Source organism: Pseudophryne corroboree, chromosome 1 (genome assembly GCF_028390025.1).
Source record: "Pseudophryne corroboree isolate aPseCor3 chromosome 1, aPseCor3.hap2, whole genome shotgun sequence".
Taxonomy (NCBI): Eukaryota; Metazoa; Chordata; class Amphibia; order Anura; family Myobatrachidae; genus Pseudophryne; species Pseudophryne corroboree.
Genome location: NC_086444.1, coordinates 818,921,557 through 818,946,174, shown reverse-complemented (window position 1 = coordinate 818,946,174; position 24,618 = coordinate 818,921,557). Strand labels below are relative to the sequence as shown.

The 24,618-nt window shown below is 48.0% G+C and overlaps 1 protein-coding gene across 3 annotated transcripts in view; it reads left to right on the top strand.

The window, feature by feature from the left end:
- LOC134911195 (protein regulator of cytokinesis 1-like) overlaps nt 1-22,977 on the top strand; it is a 277,049-nt gene extending 254,072 nt beyond the window's left edge. For 2 of the 3 annotated variants that reach the window (XM_063919514.1, XM_063919520.1), the window contains exons 13-14: nt 20,935-21,039; nt 22,490-22,977. In XM_063919514.1, coding sequence (XP_063775584.1) covers nt 20,935-21,039; nt 22,490-22,555 — 171 coding nt within the window. In that variant the 3' untranslated portion in view covers nt 22,556-22,977. The remainder of the gene's footprint in view (nt 1-20,934; nt 21,040-22,489) is intronic. The other variant, XM_063919524.1, reaches the window with a different exon arrangement.
- Nucleotides 22,978-24,618: the final 1,641 nt, after the last annotated feature.

Here is a 24,618-nt window from a genome sequence, read left to right as displayed (position 1 = left end):
GGTCATAGGGGGAGGAGCCAGTGCACACCAGGTAGTCCTAAAGCTTTACTTTTGTGCCCAGTCTCCTGCGGAGCCGCTATTCCCCATGGTCCTTACGGAGTTCCCAGCATCCACTACGGACTACGAGAAATAGAATTATCGGTAAGTAAATTCTTATTTTGTGCACATAATGAAGTTTTGCAGGACCTGCTGAAATCCTTTATGGAAAAGTGCTTTTAGTAAGCCACTTCATAGCCAGGTGCTCACTGGTTCATACAGTAGGCTACATGGTCAAGAATATTGGTCTATCCCACAGAATGTCTGCCTACAGTATATAGTTTTTAGAGCTTTTTGCCTGTTTATGTCTGTAATAACATTTGTATTATTCAGGGGTTGTTAAATTGGGTATGGGACTCCAAGGTCGACACCTGAAATAGGTCGACATGGAAAAAGGGTCGACATGAGTTTTTTTGGTGTTTTCTCCGTAATGTGACCGGGAACCCCAATTAGTGCACAGTGTCCCCTCGCATGGCTCGCGAAGGCAAGGTACCTCTCTGCACAGGTTGCCGTTCCCAATTGTAGTCCATGTGGATCGTAAAGTATGAAAAAGTTCAAATAACGAAGATAAAAAAAGTGAAATACTCATGTTGACCTTTTCTCTAACGTCCTAAGTGGATGCTGGGGACTCCGTAAGGACCATGGGGAATAGCGGCTCCGCAGGAGACTGGGCATATCTAAAGAAAGCTTTAGGACTATCTGGTGTGCACTGGCTCCTCCCCCCATGACCCTCCTCCAAGCCTCAGTTAGATCTCTGTGCCCGAACGAGAAGGGTGCACACTAGGGGCTCTCCTGAGCTTCTTAGTGAAAGTTTTAGTTTAGGTTTTTTATTTTCAGTGAGACCTGCTGGCAACAGGCTCACTGCATCGAGGGACTAAGGGGAGAAGAAGCAAACTCACCTGCGTGCAGAGTGGATTGGGCTTCTTAGGCTAATGGACATTAGCTCCAGAGGGACGATCACAGGCCCAGCCTGGATGGGTCCCAGAGCCGCGCCGCCGGCCCCCTTACAGAGGCAGAAGAGGTCCGGAAAATCGGCGGCAGAAGACGTCCGGTCTTCAACAAGGTAGCGCACAGCACTGCAGCTGTGCGCCATTGCTCTCAGCACACTTCACACTCCGGTCACTGAGGGTGCAGGGCGCTGGGGGGGAGCGCCCTGAGACGCAATAATAAACACCTTGGATGGCAAAAAAATGCATCACATATAGCTCCTGGGCTATATGGATGCATTTAACCCCTGCCAAAATACATAGAAAAACGGGAGATAAGGCCGCCGATAAGGGGGCGGAGCCTATCTCCTCAGCACACTGGCGCCATTTTCCCTCACAGCTCCGTTGGAGGTAAGCTCCCTGTCTCTCCCCTGCAGTCACTACACTGCAGAAAGGGTTATAAAAGAGAGGGGGGCACAAATTACGCGCAGTATTAAATATACAGCAGCTATAAGGGGAAAAACACTTATATAAGGTTATCCCTGTATATATATATATAGCGCTCTGGTGTGTGCTGGCAAACTCTCCCTCTGTCTCCCCAAAGGGCTAGTGGGGTCCTGTCCTCTATCAGAGCATTCCCTGTGTGTGTGCTGTATGTCGGTACATTTGTGTCGACATGTATGAGGAGAAAAATGATGTGGAGACGGAGCAGATTGCCTGTAATAGTGATGTCACCCCATAGGGGGTCGACACCTGAGTGGATGAACTGTTGGAAGGAATTACATGACAGTGTCAGCTCTGTATAAAAGACAGTGGTTGACATGAGACAGCCGGCTACTCAGCTTGTGCCTGTCCAGACGTCTCATAGGCCGTCAGGGGCTCTAAAGCGCCCGTTACCTCAGATGGCAGATATAGACGCCGACACGGATACTGACTCCAGTGTCGACGGTGAAGAGACAAATGTGACTTCCAGTAGGGCCACACGTTACATGATTGAGGCAATGAAAAATGTTTTACACATTTCTGATAATACGAGTACCACCAAAAAGGGGTATTATGTTCGGTGAGGAAAAACTACCTGTAGTTTTCCTGAATCTGAGAAATTAAATGAGGGGTGTGATGATGCGTGGTTTCCCCCCGATAACAACTGATAATTTCTAAAATGTTATTGGCATTATATCCTTTCCCGCCAGAGGTTAGGGTGCGTTGGGAAACACCCCCTAGGGTGGATAAAGCGCTCACACGCTTGTAAGGGCACTACCCTCTCCTGAGATGGCCGCCCTTAAGGATCCTGCTGATAGAAAGCAGAAGGGTATCCTAAAATGTATTTACACACATACTGGTGTTATACTGCGACCAGCAATCGCCTCAGCCTGGATGTGCAGTGCTGGGTTAGCGTGGTCGGATTCCCTGACTGAAAATATTGATACCCTAGATAGGGACAGTATATTTTTGCCTATAGAGCATTTAAAAGATGCATTTCTATATATGCGTGATGCACAGCGGAATATTTGCCGACTGGCATCAAGTCTAAGTGCGTTGTCCATTTCTACCAGTAGAGGGTTAGGGACACGTCAGTGGTCAGGTGATGCGTATTCCAAACGGCATTTGGAAGTATTGCCTTATTAAAGGGAGGAGTTATTTGGGGTCGGTCTTTCAGACCTGGTGGCCACGGCAACAGCTGGGAAATCCACGTTTGTACCCCAGGTCGCCTCTCAACATGAGAAGACGCCGTATTATCAGGCGCAGTCTTTTCGTGGACAAGCGGGCAAAAGATTCCTAATTTCTGCCCCGTGACAGAGGGAGAGGAAAAAGGCTGCAGATATCAGCCAGTTCCCGGGAACAGAAACCCTCTCCCGCCTCTGCCAAGCCCTCAGTATGACGCTGGGGCTTTACAAGCAGAATCAGGCACGGTGGGGGGCCCGTCTCAATGAATTTCAGCGCGCAGTGGGCTCACTCGCAAGTAGACCCCTGGATCCTTCAGGTGATATCTCAGGGGTACAAATTAGAATTCGAGACGTCTCCCCCTCGCCGTTTCCTAAAGTCGGCTTTACCGATGTCTCCTTCTGACAGGGAGACTGTTTTGGAAGCCATTCACAAGCTGTATTCCCAGCAGGTGATAACAAGGTACCCCTCCTGCAACAGGGAACGGGGTATTATTCCACACCGTTGTGGTACCGAAGCCGGACGGCTCGGTGAGACCGATTCTAAATCTAAAATCTTGGAACACTTACATACAGAGGTTCAAATTCAAGATTGAGTCACTCAGAGCAGTGATTGCGAACATGGAAGAAGGGGACTACATGATGTCTCGGGACATCAAGGATGCTTACCTTCATGTCAAAATTTACCCTTCTCATCAAGGGTACCTCAGGTTTATGGTACAGAACTGTCACTATCAGTTCAGACGCTGCCGTATGGATGGTCCACGGCACCCCGGGTCTTTACCAAGGTAATGGCCGAAATGATGATATTCCTTCGAGGGAAGGGAATTTTAGTTATCCTTTACTTGGACGATTCCCTGATAAGGGTAAGATCCAGGGAACAGTTGGAGGTCGGTGTAGCACTATTTCAGGTAGTGTTACGGCAGCACGATTGGATTCTCAATATTCCAAAATCGCAGCTGGTTCCGACGACTTGTCTTCTGTTCCTAGGGATGATCCTGGACACAGTCCAGAAAAAGGCTTTTCTCCCGGAGAAGAAAGCCAGGGAGTTATCCGAGCTAGTCAGGAACCTCCTAAAACCGAGCCAAGTCTCAGTGCATCAATGCACAAGGGTTCTGGGTAAAATGGTGGCTTCCTACGAAGCAATCCCATTCGGCAGATTCCACGCAAGAACTTTCCAGTGGGACCTGCTGGACAAATGGTCCGGGTCGCATCTTCAGATGCATCAGCGGATAACCCTGTCACAAAGGACAAGGGTGTCCCTCCTGTGGTGGTTGCAGAGTGCTCATCTTCTAGAGGGCCGCAGATTCGGCATTCAGGACTGGGTCCTGGTGACCACGGATGCCAGCCTGCAAGGCTGGGGAGCAGTCACACAGGGAAGGTATATCCAGGGCTTATGGTCAAGTCTGGAGACATCACTTCACATAAATATCCTGAAGCTAAGGGACATTTACAATGCTCTAAGCTTAGCAAGACCTCTGCTTCAAGGTCAGCCGGTGTTGATCCAGTCGGACAACATCACGGCAGTCACCCACGTAAACAGACAGGGTGGCACAAGAAGCAGGAGGGCAATGGCAGAAGCCACAAGGATTCTCCGATGGGCGGAAAATCATGTGATAGCACTGTCAGCAGTATTCATTCCGGGAGTGGACAACTGGGAAGCAGACTTCCTCAGCACGACCTCCTCCCGGGAGAGTGGGGACTTCACCCAGAAGTCTTCCACATGATTATACACCGTTGGGAAAAGCTCGACAGGTATTGCGCCAGGTCAAGGGACCCTCAGGCAATAGCTGTAGACGTTCTGGTAACACCGTGGGTGTACCAGTCAGTGTATGTGTTCCCTCCTCTGCCTCTCATACCCAAGGTACTGAGATTGATAAGATGGAGAGGAGTAAGCACTATATTCGTGGCTCCGGATTGGCCAAGAAGGACTTGGTAACCGGAACTTCAAGAGATGCTCACGGAGGATCCGTGGCCTCTACCTCTAAGAAGGGACCTGCTCCAGCAAGGACCCTGTCTGTTCCAAGACTTACCGCGGCTGCGTTTGACGGCATGGCGGTTGAACGCCGGATCCTGAAGGAAAAAAGGCATTCCGGATGAAGTCATCCCTATCCTGATCAAAGCCAGGAAGGATGTAACCGCAAAACATTATCACCGCATTTGGCGAAAATATGTTGCGTGGTGCGAGGCCAGTAAGGCCCGACGGAGGAAATTCAACTGGGTCGATTCCTACATTTCCTGCAAACAGGAGTGTCTATGGGCCTGAAATTGGGGTCCATTAAGGTTAAAATTTCGGCCCTGTCAATTTTCTTCCAAAAAGAACTAGCTTCAGTCCCTGAAGTTCAGACGTTTGTAAAAGGGGTACTGCATATACAGCCTCCTTTTGTGCCTCCAGTGGCACTTTGGGATCTCAATGTAGTTTTTGGGTTCCAAAAGTCACATTGGTTGAACCACTTAAATCTGTGGAGTTAAAATATCTCACATGGAAAGTGGTCATGCTGTTGGCCCTGGCCTGGGCCAGGCGCGTGTCAGAATTGGCGGCTTTATCCTGTAAAAGCCCTTATCTGATTTTCCATTCGGACAGGGCGGAATTGAGGACTCGTCCTCAGTTTCTCCCTAAGGTGGTTTCAGCGTTTCACCTGAACCAACCTATTGTGGTGCCTGCGGCTACTAGGGACTTGGAGGACTCCAAGTTGCTAGACGTTGTCAGGGCCCTGAAAATATGTTTCCAGGACGGCTGGAGTCAGGAAAACTGACTCGCTGTTTATCCTGTATGCACCCAACAAGCTGGGTGCTCCTGCTTCTAAGCAGACTATTGCTCGTTGGATTTGTAGTACAATTCAGCTTGCACATTCTGTGGCAGGCCTGCCACAGCCAAAAATCTGTAAATGCCCACTCCACAAGGAAGGGGGCTCATCTTGGGCGGCTGCCCGAGGGGTCTCGGCTTTACAACTTTGCCGAGCAGCTACTTGGTCAGGAGCAAATACGTTTGTAAAATTCTACAAAATTGATACCCTTGCTGAGGAGGACCTGGAGTTCTCTCAATTGGTGCTGCAGAGTCATCCGCACTCTCCCGCCCGTTTGGGAGCTTTGGTATAATCCCCATGGTCCTTACGGAGTCCCCAGCATCCACTAGGACGTCAGAGAAAATAAGAATTTACTTACCGATAATTCTATTTCTCGTAGTCCGTAGTGGATGCTGGGCGCCCATCCCAAGTGCGGATTGTCTGCAATACTGGTACATAGTTATTGTTACCAAAAAATCGGGTTATTGCTGTAGTGAGCCATCTTTTCTAGAGGCTCCTCTGTTATCATGCTGTTAACTGGGTTCAGATCACAAGTTGTACAGTGTGATTGGTGTGGCTGGTATGAGTCTTACCCGGGATTCAAAATCCTTCCTTATTGTGTACGCTCGTCCGGGCACAGTATCCTAACTGAGGCTTGGAGGAGGGTCATGGGGGGAGGAGCCAGTGCACACCAGATAGTCCTTAAGCTTTCTTTAGATGTGCCCAGTCTCCTGCGGAGCCGCTATTCCCCATGGTCCTTACGGAGTCCCCAGCATCCACTACGGACTACGAGAAATAGAATTATCGGTAAGTAAATTCTTATTTTCTCCATGTCGACCTATTTCAGGTGTCGACCTGGAGTCCGGATACCGTTAAATTAATAATACTCCCAAATGCAGCATAAGCAATTCTGATCTGTAAAAATCTGTGTAGGGTTTCTAGATTTATATATTTTATTTTTACAGTGTGTTGCCTTTTTACCCAGGTTAGCATCTTAGTAGCACACAGATACATATAATGCCAGCACCAATGTCCAAAGCACTTCTGCATTGATTCCATTTAGATGCAAGGTATGGCTGGTGCAACAAATTGGGGTATCTGGCTTGACTTGCAGTCAGGTGTATGTGGACATGTGTACAGAAGGCTATAAAGTGAATGCAGTCTTCATTTTAGCTCACAGTGCCAATGCTTGCACACAGATACAAATGTGTGTATGTATGTATATGTGTGTGTGTGTGTATATATATATATATATATATATATATATATATATACACACACTCTCACAGTGTGTATACTGGTCTAAGAACCAAACATGTTGAGCCAATTTTGGTGGGGGACAACAGATATCGCACAGTCAAGTCCAGTGAAAGAGGCTGTCAGTAGTTTTTAAAAAAAATACTACCCTCAACATTGCATTCTTGACTTTATAAAAGTTATGCAAGTTGTTAAATACCCAGTACTATATTATAATTATTGTTCATTTATACGGCGCTACAAGGGTTCCGCAGCCCCTATCAAAGTACATAAATTAGCAAAACAAGAAAACCGTAACATACACTACAAGACAATGTAGGACAAGTACATGGTATAAACCTTTCTGCATCATGGGCAGGACACTGAAGTAATAATCAGGGTGGCAGAAACGGAGGGGTAAGTGCCATTGTAGGGAGTATGGAGTAGAAAATAGTCTGAGGGGGAAAATCACATAAGGGAAGTGTTCCCTGCTTGTGAGCTTAGATTCCGATTTGGGGGGGGGCAGACTTGGGTGATACAGATTTGGTAGAAGTGAGCATGTAACAGAGGGTTAGGATGAGAGATGGCTGGGTTTGATGGAGAAGTGGGTCTAGAGAGCCCAATGAAAGTTTTTTTGTAAAGAGCTGGAGAGTCTGATAGGAAGAGGTAGAGAATTCCAGAGGTAGTAAGCACTACAGCCGAAATTTTAGAGACAGGATAGCCGGCATGTATTTGTGGTGCAAAGAGGACATGTGGAAGTGTAAAGCATGATAAGGTCAGATATGTATATGGGAGACGAGTTGGTGAGTGCTTTGTGAGTGAGCAGCTTGAATTGGATTCTGAAGGGAAAGGGGAGCCAGTGTAGGGCTTGTAAGAGAAGGGAGGTGGACGTAGTCCATTTGGAGAGGAAGATGAGCCGGGCAGCAGCATTGAGGATAGATTGGAGTGGAGAGAGGCGTTTGTCAGGGAGGCCAGATAGGAGGAGATTACAGTATTCCCATCTGGAGATTACCAGTGAGGGGATGAGGGTCTTTGTAGCATCCAAGGTGAGAAAGGGTCTTATCTTGGAAATATTTTTTGAGATGGGAACGGCAGGACTGCGAGAGGTACTAAATGTGTGGTTTGAAGGAGTTCTCTTCATTTTCCTCATACAAGACTTTTGAAGTCTTACACTTGTATACGGTATAGGTAAAGATCATGTATCTTTATAGAAATGTGCTGTGTTCAAGGTAAAATCTGCTTTTGGTAATATTAAAATTCCAGTTGTACCAAAATTCAGATGCAGTTTTTTAACTTTGAACCGCATAATATTAATCCTAAAGTAGTAACGCCAGTTTGCAGCATGTTATGCTCACTGACTCGGCTACTGTGCTTTCGGCCTACAAAATGAGGATATATTACTAGAAAGAAATATACTTTTCTCTGACGTCCTAGTGGATGCTGGGTACTCCGTAAGGACCATGGGGTATAGACGGGCTCTGCAGGAGACTGGGCACTCTTAAAAGAAAGATTAGGTACTATATCTGGTGTGCACTGGCTCCTCCCTCTATGCCCCTCCTCCAGACCTCAGTTAGTATCTATGCCCGGCCAGAGCTGGATGCACCCTAGGGGCACTCCTGAGCTTCCTAGAAAAGAAAGTATTTGTTAGGTTTTTTATTTTCAGTGAGATCTGCTGGCAACAGACTCACTGCTACGTGGGACTAAGGGGAGAGAAGCGAACCTACCTGCTTGCAGCTAGCTTGGGCTTCTAAGGCTACTGGACACCATTAGCTCCAGAGGGATCGAACACAGGCCCAGTCCTCGGTCGTCCGGAGCCGCGCCGCCGTCCCCCTTGCAGAGCCAGAAGAACGAAGAGAAGTTGAAAATCGGTGGCTGAAGACTCCGGCCTTCATTAAGGTAGCGCACAGCACTGCAGCTGTGCGCCATTGCTCCCTTAGCACACCACACACTCCGGTCACTGATGGGTGCAGGGCGCTGGGGGGGGGGGCGCCCTGGGCAGCAATTAGATTACCTTACTTGGCGAAAAGCACATAATACAGTCTGATAAACTGTATATGTGCATTAACCCCCGCCATTAAAGTACATAAAAGGACAGAAGCCCGCCGCTGAGGGGGCCGGGCCTTCTTCCTCAGCACACCGGCGCCATTTTCTCTTCACAGCTCAGCTGGAAGGAAGCTCCCCAAGCTCTCCCCTGCAGTATCCTGGTACACAAAGGGTAAAAAAGAGAGGGGGGGCACATAAATTTAGGCGGAAAACTGTGTATATAAGCTGCTATAGGGGAAAAATCACTCAGTATAGTGTACATCCCTGTATTATATAGCGCTGTGGTGTGTGCTGGCATACTCTCTCTCTGTCTCTCCAAAGGGCCTGGTGGGGGAACTGTCTTCAAATAGAGCATCCCCTGTGTGTGTGGTGTGTCGGTATGCGTGTGTCGACATGTCTGAGGTAAAAGGCTCCTCTAAGGAGGTGATAGAGCGGATAAGTGTGTGGGAGGGTGTCTCCGTCAACAACGCCGACACCTGTTTGGATATGTGTAAGTGCTGAGGTAAAATTATTGCACAAAAGGTTAGGGAACAGAAAGGAAATCTACCCTGGTCTGTCCCTATGTCACAGAGTCCTTCAGAGTCTCTCTATGTTCACTATCCAAAATAACAAAGTATCGACACGGAGTTTAACTCCACTGTCGACTACGATAATGCAAAGTTACAGCCAAGAGGGCTAAAAGATATTCAATATATGATTATTGGAATAAAAGATGATTTGCATATCACTGATGACTCATCTGTCCCTGACACGAGAGTACACATGTTAAGGGGAAGAATGCTGAGGTAAACTTCCCTCCTCTCATGAGGAAAAAGAGCGGGAATCTCCAGACAAGAGACGGCAGCTTCCCACAAGAGAATTCTCAGCCTGTATCCTTTCCCCACTAGGGCCAGGATGTGTTGAGAATCTTCCCCTTGGGTGTCCTGTTTGCACTAGCTATTCTCAGGGATCCTGCAGATAGCGTGCACATTCTAGTATACTACCCAGACCGGCGATTGTGTCGGCATGGGTTTATAGCGCTGTGGCAGCGTGGACAGGTACCTTATCAGCAGAGATTGAGACCCTAGTATGCATATAAATATTTTAAGATGCTGTCTTAAGTGATAGATTTATAATTATAAAGCATGCCCAAAGGGACATGAGTATACTGGGTCTTAGAGACAAAAGCTATGTCGATTTCTGCTTGATGTGTCCTGTAGAATATACATTGGACAGATGATGCCGACTTAAGAGGCATATGGAAGGCTGAGGATTGTGTGGAGAAAGGTTCTCGGGCCTGGTCTCCACAGTTATAGCTGGTAATTCTGATATTTTGCCTTATATTCCTGCACAGCCTTGGAAAGCACGACATTATTAAATGCAGCTTTTCGAATAAAGAAACAAGAAAGTCTGAGGTGCGTCCTTTCTTGTCAGAGCCGGGGGCAGAGGAAAGAAACTGTACAACACAGCTAGTCCCCAGGAACAGAAGTCCTCCCCGGCCTCTACAAAAATCCACCGCATGTCGCTGGGGCTCCACAGGCGGAGCTAGGCCCGGTGGGGACATGCCTTCGTAAGTTCAGCCACAAGTGGGTTCACTCCCTGTTAGATCCCTGGGCAATAGAAATTGTATCGCAGGGATACAGGCTGGACTGTGAGAAGATGCCCCCTCACCGAGGACCCGGCGGGCTTCCCCCCAAGAAAGGGAGCCAGTGTTAACTGCAATTCGTAAATTGTATCTTCAACAGGTGGTGGTCAAGGGTCCCCTCCTTCAACAAGAGGGTGTTATTATTCGACCATGTTATAATCCCGAAACCAGACGGTTCAGTTAGACCCATATTGAATTAAAATCCCTGAACATATACCTGAAAAGGTTCAGGTTCAAGATGAAATCGCTAAGAGCGGTCATTGCATGCCTGAAATGAATCGGGACATAAGGGATGCATACCTTCGTGTCCCCATTTATCCACCTCATCAGGCGTACCTCAGAATTGCGGTACGGGATTGTCATTACCAATTTCACCAAGGTAATAGCGGATATGATGGTGCTCCTGCGGAAGCAAGGTGTCACTATTATCACATACTTGGATGATCTCCTCATAAAAGCGAGATCAAGAGAGCAGTTGCTGGACAGCGTATCACTTTCTCTGGAAGTGAAACGGCAACACGACTGGATTCTATATATTCCAAAGTCGCAGTTGGTTCCTACAGCTCATCTGCCTCGCCTAGGCATGATCCTAGACACAGACCAGAAGAGGGTTTATCTCCCGATAGAGAGAGCTCAGGAGCTCATGACACTGGTCAGGAATCCATTGAAAACCAAAACAGGTGTCAGTGCATCACTGCACTCGAGTCCTGGGAAGGATGATGGCATCATACGAGGCCATCCCCTTCGGCTGGTTCCATGCAAGGACAATGGAACTTACTGGACAAGTGGTCCGGATCACATCTTCAGATGCATCGGTTAATCACCCTATCCCCCAGGGCCAGGGTGTCTCTCCTGTGGTGGCTGCGGAGTGCTCGCCTTCTCGAGGGCCGCAGATTCGGCATTCAGGACTGGGTCCTGGTGACCACGGATGCAAGCCTCCGAGGGTGGGGGGCAGTTACACAGGGAAGAAAATTCCAAGGTTTGTGGTCAAGCCAACAGACTTGCCTTCACATCAATATCCTGGAACTAAGGGCCATATACAACGCCCTAAGTCAAGCGGAGTTCCTGCTTCGCGACCAACCGGTTCTGATCCAGTCAGACCGCAGGGGCTCATGTAAACCGCCAGGGCGGCACAAGGAGCAGGGTGGCGAGGGTAGAAGCCATCAGAATTCTTCGCTGGGCGGAGAATCAAGTAAGCGCACTGTCGGCAGTGTTCATTCCGGGAGTGGACACGACCTCCACCCGGGAAAGTGGTGACTTCATCAGGAAGTCTTCACGCAGTTTTGCAAATTGATGGAAACTGCCTCAGGTGGACTACATGGCGTCCCACCTCAATAAAAAGAAAAAAAAAAGGTTTCACGCTGGGTCAAGGGACTCTCAGGCGATAGCTGTGGTCGCACTAGTAACACCGTGGGTGTTCCAGTCGGTCTATATATTCCCTCCTCTTCCTCTCAGACCCAAGGGCTGAGAATTGTAATAAACGGAGGAGTGTGAACAATATTCTTTGCTCCGGATTGGCCAAGAAGGACTCGGTACCCGGAACTGCAAGAAATGCTCTCAGAGGACCCATGGTCTCTGCCTCTCAGTCAGGACATGTTGCAACAGGGACCCTGTCTGATCCAAGACTTACTGCGGCTGCGTTGGACGGCACGGCGGTTGAACGCCGGATCCTAGCGGAAAAGGGCATTCCGGATGCAGTTATTCCTACGCTGATAAAGGCTAGGAAAGACGTGACAGCAAGACTTTTTCACTGTATATGGCGAAAATAGGTTGCTTGGTGTGTGGCCGGGAAGGCCCTACAGAGGAATTCCAGGGGGGGTCGATTCCTGCACTTCCTACAGTCAGGAGTGACTATGGGCCTAAAATTAGGATCCATAAAGGCCAAGATTTCGGCCCTATCCCTTTTTCTCTCAAAAAGAAATGGCTTCACTGCCTGAAGTTCGGACGTTGTTACAGGGGTGCTGCATATTCAGCCCCTTTTGTGACTCCAGTGGCACCTTGGGATCTTAACGTGTGTTGGATTCCTAAAATCCCACTAGTTTGAGCCACTTAAGACCTTGGAGCTAAAATATCTCACGTGGAAAGTGGTCATGCTTTTGGCCTTAGCTTGGACTAGGCGTGTGTCAGAATTGGCGGCTTTGTTATGTAAAAGCCAATATCTGATCTTCCATATGGAAAGGGCAGAATGGAGGACTCGTTCCCAATTCCTCCCTAAGGTGGTATCATCGTTTCATTTGAACCAACCTATTGTGGTGCCTGCGGCTACTAGGGACTTGGAGGATTCCAAGTTGCTGGACGTAGTCCGGGCCCTGAAACTTTGTTTCCAGGACGGCTAGAGTCAGAAAAACTGACTCGCTATTTATCCTGCATGCACCCAACAAGCTGGGTGCTCCTGCTTCAAAGCAGACTATTGCTCGCTGGATCTGTAGCACCATTCAGCTTGCACATTCTGCGGCTGGACTGCCGCATCCTAAATCAGTAAAAGCCCATTCCACGAGGAAGGTGGGCTCTTCTTGGGCGGCTGCCCGAGGGGTCTCGGCTTTACAACTTTGCCGAGCAGCTACTTGGTCGGTTTCAAACACTTTTGCAAAATTCTACAAGTTTGATACCCTGGCTGAGGAGGACCTTGAGTTTGCTCATTCGGTGCTGCAGAGTCATCCGCACTCTCCCGCCCGTTTGGAAGCTTTGGTATAATCCCCATGGTCCTTACGGAGTACCCAGCATCCACTAGGACGTCAGAGAAAATAAGAATTTACTCACCGGTAATTCTATTTCTCGTAGTCCGTAGTGGATGCTGGGAGCCCGTCCCAAGTGCGGACTCTCTGCAATACATGTATATAGTTATTGCTTAACTAAAGGGTTATTGTATGAGCCATCTGTTGAGAGAGGCTCAGTTATTGTTCATACTGTTAACTGGGTATAGTTATCACGAGTTGTACAGTGTGGCTGGTATGAGTCTTACCCTGGATTCCAAATCCTTTCCTAGTAATGTCAGCTCTTCCGGGCACAGTTTCCCTAACTGAGGTCTGGAGGAGGGGCATAGAGGGAGGAGCCAGTGCACACCAGATATAGTACCTAATCTTTCTTTTAAGAGTGCCCAGTCTCCTGCGGAGCCCGTCTATACCCCATGGTCCTTACGGAGTACCCAGCATCCACTACGGACTACGAGAAATAGATTGCCCATATATGTCAAATATCATATCTGTTGGGATTAAATATTATGACGCTGTGTTTTTCTCCTTCGTCCTAGAGCAGGGGTGGGCAATTATTTCAGCTGAGGGGCCACTTGACATTTCCTGTCAGTATCCGAGGGCCACAAACAAAATAGCAGCTCCCCCCACTTGCCAAAAATATAGGGACGTGCTTCATGTGGAAGGGGTGTGGGCAAAAAATAATACAGATTCATATTAGGCTGCACAATAGTCTCCATTATTCAAATTGCGCCACACAGCGCCACTTACACACACTACACCAGGTAGAGAGCCTTTTTACACATTAACATTTTATTTAGGATAATTATTGTGCAGCAAGCAAATTATCCAGTGTCTTATGGCCCCTGGGGAAAGGTGTGACAGAACACGAGGGGTGTGACACGGTGACAGAACACGGTGGGGGTGACACGGTGACAGAACACGGTGGGGGTGACACGGTGACAGAACACGGGGGGGTGACACAGTGACAGAACACGGTGGGGGTGACACGGTGACAGAACACGGTGGGGGTGACAGAACACGGTGGGGGTGACACAGTGACAGAACACGGTGGGGGTGACACAGTGACAGAACACGGTGGGGGTGACACAGTGACAGAACACGGTGGGGGTGACACAGTGACAGAACACGGTGGGGGTGACACGGTGACAGAACACGGTGGGGGTGACACGGTGACAGAACACGGTGGGGGTGACACGGTGACAGAACACGGGAAGGGGGGTGACAGTGACAGAACACAGGTGTGTGACACAGTGACAGAACACGGTGGGGGTGACAGAACACCGGGGGTGTGACACAGTAACAGAACACGGGGAGGGGTGGTGACAGTGACAGAACACGGATGTGTGACACGGTGACAGAACACGGGGGTGTGACACAGTGAAAAAACACGGGGAGGGGGGCTGACAGTGACAGAACACGGTGGGGGTGACACGGTGACAGAACACGGGGAGGGTGGGGTGACAGTGACAGAACACGGATGTGTGACACGGTGACAGAACTCGGGGGGTGTGACACAGTGACAGAACACGGTGGCGGTGACACGTGACAGAACACGGGGGGGTGACACAGTGACAGAACACGGGAGGGGTTGGTACAGTGAGAGCTAAAGATCTCTCCCCCAAACCTAAAAGTCTGACGCCACTGCCCGCACACACAAATATACAGTACGCACACTATCACACACACTTTCTCTCACACACACACACACACACACACACACACACACCCCCTTTCTCTCACTTTTCCCATTAACTTACATCCTTCCTGCCACTGCCAGCCAGATCAGTATCTGTAGCAGTCTGGCTCTTGTCCCGTGTAGCTCCGCCCCCTCAGGTCCCGTGTAGCCCCGCCCCCTCGTTGGCATGTAGCCCCGCCCCCTTTTCGGCTGAACACAGCCGTTGTCACTGGGGACTTTGGAGGCGGGAGGAGGAGGCTGCTACAACGCAGCAGCAGCAGGGGAGAGAGGCGCCGCCGGCAGCTTGGAGGTACTGCAGTGCAGAGCAATGACAAGCAGCTCAGCCGGTCCGGCCGCTTGTCATTGCTCGCTGGTGGGAGGCAGTGGGCCGGGCAGGATCGGTTTGCGGGCCGCATCCGGCCTGCGGGCCGTATTTTGCCCACCCCTATCCTAGAGGATGCTGGGGACTCCAAAAGGACCATGGGGTATAGACAGGATCCGCAGGAGACATGGGCACTTTAAGACTTTAAATGGGTGTGAACTGGCTCCTCCCTCTATGCCCCTCCTCCAGACCTCAGTTAGATTCTGTGCCCAGAGAGACTGGTCACACACTAGGGGAGCTCTACAGAGTTTCTCTGGAAAAGACTTTCTGTTAGGTTTATTGTTTTCAGGGAGCACTGCTGGCAACAGGCTCCCTGCTTCATGGGACTGAGGGGAAAGAAGCAGACCTACTTCTTCTGAGTTAAAGGCTCTGCTTCTTAGGCTACTGGACACCATTAGCTCCAGGGGGTCTGATCACTTGGTATAGCCTAGCTGCTCGTTCCCTGAGCCGCGCCGCCGTCCCCCTCACACAACCAGAAGAGAGAAGCTGGGTGAGTAACCGAAGCAAAGAAGACTTCAGTGAAGGCGGCAGAAGACATCAGTCTCGGAGGTACCGCGCTGCGCGCCATTGCTCCCCCTCACATACTGCACTACACGGGTGCAGGGGGGGCGCCCTGGGCAGCAAGAAAATCTCTTAAGATCTGGCACAGAGGTATACAGTGCGCAGGCACTGTATACAGACCCCCGCCAGTATAGAAATAAGTGGGACACAAGCGCGCTATATAGGGGGCGGGGCTTCGTCCTTCCAGCTTTTATCAGCGCCATCTTTTCTCTTCACAGCAAGCTGCAGAGACGCTGGTCCTGGCCCTTGACTTCTGTCACAAGTAACAGGGTGCAAAAACAGGGGGGGGGCACAGCATATTTGGTAATGAATGAATATATATATATATATATATATATATATATATATATATATATATCGCTGCAAGGTCTGGGGCATTGTATAATTGTATATTCCTTCAGACCGGGTGAGGCACTGGATGTGAGCTGGCAAACTCCCTCTCTGTCTCTCTGAAGGGCCTTACTGTGGGACTGTTCCCTATAGCCCAGTGTGATATGGGTGGGTTTCGGTACGCATGTGTCGACATGTCTGAGGCTGAATGCTCTTCCCATGAGGAGGCTGGTGTGGGGGCAGAACAGAATATGGGTGTGACTGTCGGCACTGCCGACTGCTGATTGAGTAGATATGTGGAGTGTCTTAAATGCAAGTGTGGCTTCGTTGCATAAGAGATTAGACAAATCTGAGTCTCAGAACCAAGCATGGAGACAATCCATGGAAGATGTTTTGTCACAAACTCAGACCCCCCCAGGGTCACAAACGTTTGTTTACCCAGATAGCAGATACGGATTCGGACTCCAGTGTCGACTATGGTGATGCCAGGTTGAATCCTAAACTGGCTAATAGCATTCAGTACATGATTGTGGCAATAAAAGACGTGTTACATGTCACGGAAGACCCTGCTGTTCCTGAGACAAGGGTCTGTATGTTTAAAGGAAAGAAACCTCCGGTAACGTTTCCTCCCTCTCATGAACTGAATACTCTTTTTGAAAAGGCTTGGGAAATTCCTGACAAAAAGTTGCCGATTCCCAAGAGAATTATTATGGCATATCCGTTTCCCTCTGAAGATAGGAAAAAGTGGGAGTCGACCCCCAATGTGGACAAGGCTCTAACACGGCTGTCCAAGAAGGTGGGGCTCCCGTCCCCTGACTCGGCGGCCCTAAAGGATCCTGCGGATCGTAAGCAGGAAACTACCTTGAAATCTATTTATGTCACTACGGGTACACGGCTCAGACCTGCAGTGACATCAGCATGGGTGAGTAGTGCAATTGAAAAGTGGGCAGATAACTTATCTGACTTGGACACCCTGGATAGGGATAGCGTTCTTTTGACGCTGGGTCATATCAGGGACGCTGCTGTCTATCTAAGGGAGGCTGCGAGAGATATTGGCCTCTTGGGATCAAGGGCCAATGCCATGGCAATCTCGGCTAGGAGAGCATTATGGACTCATCAATGGAATGGTGATGCTGACTCTAAGAGGGCAATGGAGGCTCTGCCGTATAAAGGTGGTGTTTTGTTTGGTGAGGGCCTCGCGGACCTGGTATCTACAGCTACCGCGGGTAAGTCATCTTTTCTACCGTATGTCCCTGCACAACAACAGAAGACGCCTCCTTATCAGATGCAGTCCTTTCAGTCTAATAAATTCAAAAAAGTCGCCGACTGGGGCAAGCTCCCAAGGGCAGAAGTCCTCCCCGGCCGCTGCCAAATCCACATGACGCTGGGGCTCCGCTGCTGGAGTCCGCACCGGTGGGGGCACGTCTTCAACTCTTCAATCAGGTCTGGGCTCGTTCGACCCTGGATCCTTGGGTGCTAGAAATAGTGGTCCAAGGGTACAAACTGGAGTTTCAAGACGTGCCCCCTCACAGATTTTTCAAATTGGCCTTGCCAGCTTCTCTTCCGGAAAGGGAAGTAGTATGCGCTGCGATACAAAAGCTGTGTCTGCAGAAAGTTATTGTCACGGTCCCCCCGTCACAACGGGGAGAAGTTTTTTATTCAAGCCTGTTCGTGGTTCCGAAGCCGGATGGCTCGGTCAGACCGATTCTGAACCTAAAATCCATCAATTTCTTTCTAAAACAATTAAAATTCAAGATTGAATCTCTCCGAGCAGTGATCTCCAGTCTGGAAGGGGGGGGGGGATTTTATGGCGTCAGTCGACATAAAAGATTCCTACTTACATGTCCCAATATTTTCTCCACATCAAGCTTACCTGAGGTTTGCTGTTCAGGATTGTCATTACCAATTTCAGACGTTGCCGTTTGGTCTTTCCACGGCTCAGAGGATTTTCACCAAAGTAATGGCGGAAATGATGGTGCTCCTGCGCAAGCAGGGTGTCACAATTATCCCGTACTTGGACGATCTCCTGATAAAGGCGAGATCAAAGGAGCAGTTGCTAAAAAACGTTGCGCTCTCCCTGACAGTCCTGCAACAAGATGGTTGGCTCCTAAATTTGCCAAAGTCACAGTTGGCTCCGACAGCACGGCTGTCATTCTTGGGCATGATCCCAGACACGGAACTGCAGAAAGTCTTTCTCCCAGTAGAAAAAGCTCTGGAAATCCAGTACATGGTCAAGGAGATTCTGAAACCGGCAAGAGTGTCGATTCATCAATGCACGCGGGTGCTGGGGAAGATGGTGGCAGCATACGAAGCCATTCCGTTTGGCAGGTTCCATGCCAGGGTGTTTCAGTGGGACCTGTTGGACAAGTGGTCCGGGTCTCACCTGCACATGCACCGGAAAATAAGCCTATCCTCCAGGACCAGAGTATCTCTCCTGTGGTGGCTCCACAGTTCGCACCTCCTGGAGGGACGCAGGTTCGGGATCCAGGTCTGGGTCCTGGAGACTACGGGTGCAAGTCTCCGAGGCTGGGGAGCAGTCACACAGGGGGAAAATTTCCAGGGAAAATGGTCAAGCCAGGAAGCTTGTCTGCACATAAACATTCTGGAATTAAGAGCCATCTACAACGGCCTTCTACAAGCGGAACATCTTCTTCGCGGTCTGCCCGTCCTGATTCAGTCGTACAACATTACAGCAGTGGCGTACATAAACCACCAGGGTGGAACAAAGAGCAGAGCGGCGATGGCGGAGGCCACAACAGTTCTTCGCTGGGCGGAAAAACATACAAGCGATCTATCAGCGGTCTTCATTTCCGGGCGTGGACAACTGGGAAGCAGACTTCCTCAGCAGACACGATCTTCATCCGGGAGAGTGAGGTCTGCATCAAGAGGTCTTTGCAGAAGTGACAAGTCATTGTGGAATTCCTCAAATAGACATGATGGCGTCTCGCCTCAATAAGAAGCTTACGAGATATTGTTCCAGGTCAAGGGAACCTCAAGCCAGTGCAGTAGACGCCCTGGTGACACCGTGGGTGTTTGTCTGTATATGTGTTCCCTCCACTTCCACTCATTCCAAAGGTAATAAGGATCATAAGAAGAACAAGGGTTCAGGTGATACTCATTGTTCCAGATTGGCCACGGAGGGCCTGGTATCCGGATCTTCAGGAATTACTCATAGGAGATACCTGGCCTCTCCCCCTAAGAGAGGACCTATTACAGCAAGGGCCGTGTGTGTTCCAAGACTTACTGCGGTTGCGTTTGACGGCGTGGTGGTTGAACGCCAAATCCTAGCTCGAAAGGGTATTCCCGGTGAAGTCATCCCCACTCTACTTAAGGCTAGAAAGGAAGTAACGGCGAAGAATTATCACCGTATTTGGAGAAAATATGTGTCTTGGTGTGAATCCAAGAAGGCTCCTACGGATGAATTTCAGCTGGGTCGTTTTCTCCATTTTTTGCAAGCAGGTGTGGATGCGGGCCTAAAATTAGGCTCCATTAAAGTGCAGATTTCAGCCTTATCGATTTTCTTTCAAAAAGAATTGGCCACCCTTCCAGAGGTTCAGACTTTCGTGAAGGGAGTGCTGCACATCCAACCTCCATTTGTGCCCCCGGTGGCACCATGGGACCTTAACGTGGTGTTGCAGTTTCTTATGTCACACTGGTTTGAACCTTTACGAAAGGTTGAGTTGAAATTTCTCACTTGGAAAGTGGTCATGCTTTTGGCCTTGGCGTCCGCAAGGCGGGTGTCGGAATTAGCGGCTTTGTCTCACAAGAGTCCCTATTTGATCTTTCATGAGGATAGAGCGGAATTGAGAACTCGTCAACAATTTCTGCCAAAGGTGGTTTCTTCGTTTCACATAAACCAACCTATTGTGGTGCCTGTGGCTACTGAAGCCTTGGCTGTTTCAAAGTCTCTCGATGTGGTCAGAGTTGGAAAATTTATGTAGCCAGAACGGCTCGTATTAGGAAAACGGAGGCTCTGTTTGTCCTGTATGCTTCCAACAAGATTGGGGCTTCTGCTTCTAAGCAGACTATTGCACGCTGGATCTGTAATGCGATTCAGCATGCTCATTCTACGGCTGGATTGCCGTTACCGAAATCAGTGAAGGCCCATTCTACCAGGAAGGTGGGCTCATTTTGGGCGGCTGCCCGGGGAGTCTCGGCACTACAACTTTGCAGAGCAGCTAATTGGTCGGGTTCAAACACTTTCGCAAAATTCTACAAGTTTGATACCCTGGCTGATGAGGACCTCATGTTTGCTCAATCGGTGCTGCAGAGTCATCCGCACTCTCCCGCCCGGTCTGGAGCTTTGGTATAAACCCCATGGTCCTCTTGGAGTCCCCAGCATCCTCTAGGACGAAGGAGAAAATAGGATTTTAATACCTACTGGTAAATCCTTTTCTCTTAGTCCGTAGTCCGTAGAAGATGCTGGGCGCCCGTCCCAGTGCGGACTCTATCTGCAGTACTTGTTCATAGTTATTGCTTTTGTTACACAAAGGTTGTGTTTTTGGTTTCGATCAGCCTGTTGCTGATTTTTTGGTTCATGCTGTTAACTGGTTTTAGTTAAATGCCATGTTGTACGGTGTGTTGTGGTGTGAGCTGGTATGTATCTCACCCTTGGTTAACAAAAATCCTTTTCCTCGAAATGTCCGTCTCCCTGGGCACAGTTCCTATAACTGAGGTCTGGAGGAGGGGCATAGAGGGAGGAGCCAGTTCACACCCATTTAAAGTCTTAAAGTGCCCATGTCTCCTGCGGATCCCATCTGTACCCCATGGTCCTTTTGGAGTCCCCAGGATCCTTTACAGACTAAGAGAAAAGGATTTACCGGTAGGTATTAAAATCCTATTTTTAGATTGTATATTTTGTGAAAGCATTCATGATTTAAAGTACTTTGCTCAAAAGAAAAAAAAAAAGTTTCAACATTACTGGGAGTAAAGTGTAACAATGTAGTTTGCTTTGCAGACCCCTTTGAAAACTAGAGATACCCCTGTGAGACCTCCATTGCATGACAATAACAAACAAACAATTATGTTATCCAGCCACCCTGGAAGCTATTCTGATTTTAAGGTAACTGCATGCTTTTTTACAAATTTACTTTTATGGCCACTGCCCTCTTGTGGTAGCTGTACTGTTTTTCTTTGTCTGTTCTGTCCAAGCTTTCATCCCTAGAAAAGTAATGCAGCTTACCACAAGAGGGCAGTTTCAGCATATTTTAATAGGATGTACAGTTACTATCATTGTACTGAAAAAAAGCAAGGAGTGCAGTTATGTCATTTTGATTTGTCTGCAAATGCTGGAATCTTGCCAGTGAATTTGAGCTGTAGGTCTCCTGCTTTACAGGGTGGTGGAGGAGCATGACAAATTGTTTAGCCACATTCCCTGCTCTAGTACTCATGAGTCTAAGCGATTTAAAAATGAGAAGGTTACTATTTTGCTTTGGGAGCAAACTGTAAAATTACCATGGAGTAGTGGGGGTTTGAATCTAAAACATTTTAAGATTTTCAAAGGTGAAAATAAAATGTATAGGCTTTTACATTACAGCTGTGATTTTAGTAATAGACAGATTCGGTGACCTCACAGTGCGTAGGCGCTCAAATCCTGCTGCTCTGCATTATCACTAAACCATAAAAATAATATGGAAAATTAAATTTACTACCTACAGTCCAATCAGTACATTTACTTACCATACCAAACCAAAATTTGTGGGCTACTTTAGTGGGAGGGCAGGGAATGCCTGCATAACTTTTGTGCACTTACCTCCAGAGAAGTGCATAAAGCAAATTTACCCAGGGGATTTTGATTGGAAGTAAGCATAGCTCTCAAGACTTCACTTGGGTTGTGGGGTAGAAACCACTATGCTTGAAATTATGAAAATATTCCAAGATTGCTAACACATGGGGTTAGTGCGGAATGGAGAAAGGGCAAAATAGTTAAAGGGGAGGGGGTTTTAGTCAGAATCTGGCTTCTAGGGACAACTTCTCCATTTGGATTAGTCGCTATCCTGATATTTTTTTCTCTTTTTTTTTTTTTTTGCAATTTGGCTTTCATGTATATGTTGTGACTATAGCTACAGATGTCACTACTGACTGTTGTATCATCATGTACAATATGTCAGCCAAGCCTCTCCAAGTTCTTCATTATCGCAGAAGTCCTGTATTCTAGCATTAGAAATATTTCGGCAAGTCATGGGCCTTGGACATGATTTCATTAAGAAACCTAACTCCTGTCGTGGTGTGAATGTTAGTTCCTTCTTGATATTGGATCAACTTGTATCTTGGGTTTTGTGGCTGGTGAACTGCTTTGTTATAACATGCATATAAACTGAAACTGGAGATGGTGCTGCACCAAGGGTGTTGGGTACAGAGAGAGGCTGAGACTTGTTCCTGTGATTATTGTGCCATAGCTTCTTAGTGGAGTAGGCTAGTGTTTACCTTTATTTTGGAAGCATACAATACAAAGAGAGATTACATTACAGTAGTCATCTAACTCCTATCTATTGTGATTATTTTCATTTCAGGAGGAGATTACCAAAAAATCCGGCAATGATGTCATTTTTAACTCAACAGTAAATGAGAACTTGTAACTTTCTGCATGAATTCCAGCATATTTGCCCTATTCCATCCTGCAATGTAGGTTCTGTATATTTGTTTCTGCGTTTTATTAAAGTGCATCTGTCTACACCGTTAACCATTAACTAGGAATACATGCCCCTGTTACCTGAGTGGAGACTGGTTTCTAATCCAATTGATAGACTACAACCTTACAGATACTGTGTCAGTCCATACAATTCTGTGTCCATTGTGTGTGTGCACTTCAGCATCAAGCCTTGTAAATATGTCAGTTTTTAATGCCTCCTGTCTTTTTAAAATGTGCTCTTTATTCAGTTTCAAATATATATGTATCAGGGTCACTTAATCTGCATAGTCTCCAAGTACTGTGCTTGAAATGGCAAGTACAGTAATGGTCTAAAATATTTTCAAATAAAGCAAAAAATATTACACATGGTTTCATCTTTATTGTGTTTTTTGTCACGCAGTTTAAATTCTATTAATCAGTCCATTTGATTCTAAGTGTTTCTTGGTCAGCATCCATTTAGTAAAACAAAACAAACATGAGCTGTGTTTTCCAGTAAGCCAACCATTCATGAGCACTGCAAATCAGTTTTTGTGTATAGATGCATTAGATTTGACTGAAGAGGAAAATATACTGCATTTGTAAAGGCTCTGGTCAAGATATTTTGATTTGGAAGAAAGATCCTGCTCACCACACTGCATTTTCTTAATACAATTGTTTGCCTACGTATTTAATGTGTAGGACCCCTTCCCCGTATAGCCATTATTTTAGATGAAATAAAGAAACCAGCATTTCCCTTGTGTATTCATTTGCTCTTTTCTCATACGTCCTAGAGGAAGCTGGGGATGACATCAAGACCATGGGGTATAGACGGGATCCGCAGGAGACATGGGCACTCTAAAGACTTTTCATTGGGTGTGAACTGGCTCCTCCCTCTATGCCCCTCCTCCAGACCTCAGTTTTAGAAATGTGCCCAGGTCGACTGGATGCACTCTGAGGAGCTCTACTGAGTTTCTCTGAAAAGACTTATGTTAGGTTTTTTATTTTCAGGGAGATCTGCTGGCATCAGACTCCCTGCTTCGTGGGACTGAGGGGGCAGAAGCAGAACCAACTTCCTCAGAGTTTCATGGCTCTGCTTCTGGCTGACAGGACACCATTAGCTCCTGAAGGGAACTGAACGCTAGCCCTGTCTAGATGCTCACTCCCACAGCACGCCGTTACCCCCTCACAGAGCCAGAAGACAGGTGAGTATGAGAAGAATGATCTTCAATCAAGTAAGTGACGGCTGAGGTGCGGCGCGGCTGGCGGGAGCACAGCGCGCCATTGCTGCCCACACACACAGGCACTGCAGGGCGCGGGGGGGGGGGGGGCTGCGCCCTGGGCAGCAAGAGAAAACCTGAAACTGGCTAAAAGGGGGCATAAGATGCCGCTGGCACAGCCCTACCCCCGCCAGTATAAATAAGTCAATATACTGAGTGTAAGGACGCGCCATTGTGGGGGCGGAGCTTCTTCCTCAGGCAGCCAGCACACTACTCAGCGCCATTTTCTCTCTCTCCTCAGGCTGCAGAGAACACGCTGGTCCTCTCCTCCACTTCTGACAAGTACAGCGTGCTATAAAGGGGGGGCACAAAGCGATTGTGGTGCATTTGATAGTGTATATTACTATTTAAAAGCGCTTTTGGGCTGTGGACATACTGTGTTCACAGGCAATACTGGCGCTGGGTTTGTGAACTGGCTGCGCCTATCCTGTGTCCCTCTGACAGATTTCTTTTTTTTTTTAATAACTTTATTGAAGCACAAGCATCAGTTACAGATATTACACATAGTAGGTACAGTGTAACAGTTGCAACATTTTGACATAAGTATATTAATCTCAGAGACAATAATGTTACTGTTACAAGCTGATCAGAAGGATGGTGAGAAAAAAGCGTAACAGCGAAAAACAAAATCTGCTTGAGAAGAGAAATAAATAAAAATCAGATACCCAATATGTTGGTATTGCTTGATGCTCAGCTTCACCACTACTATTTCTACATTTTCCAAACCAAACAAACTGGGAGGCAGCTGCTGGCC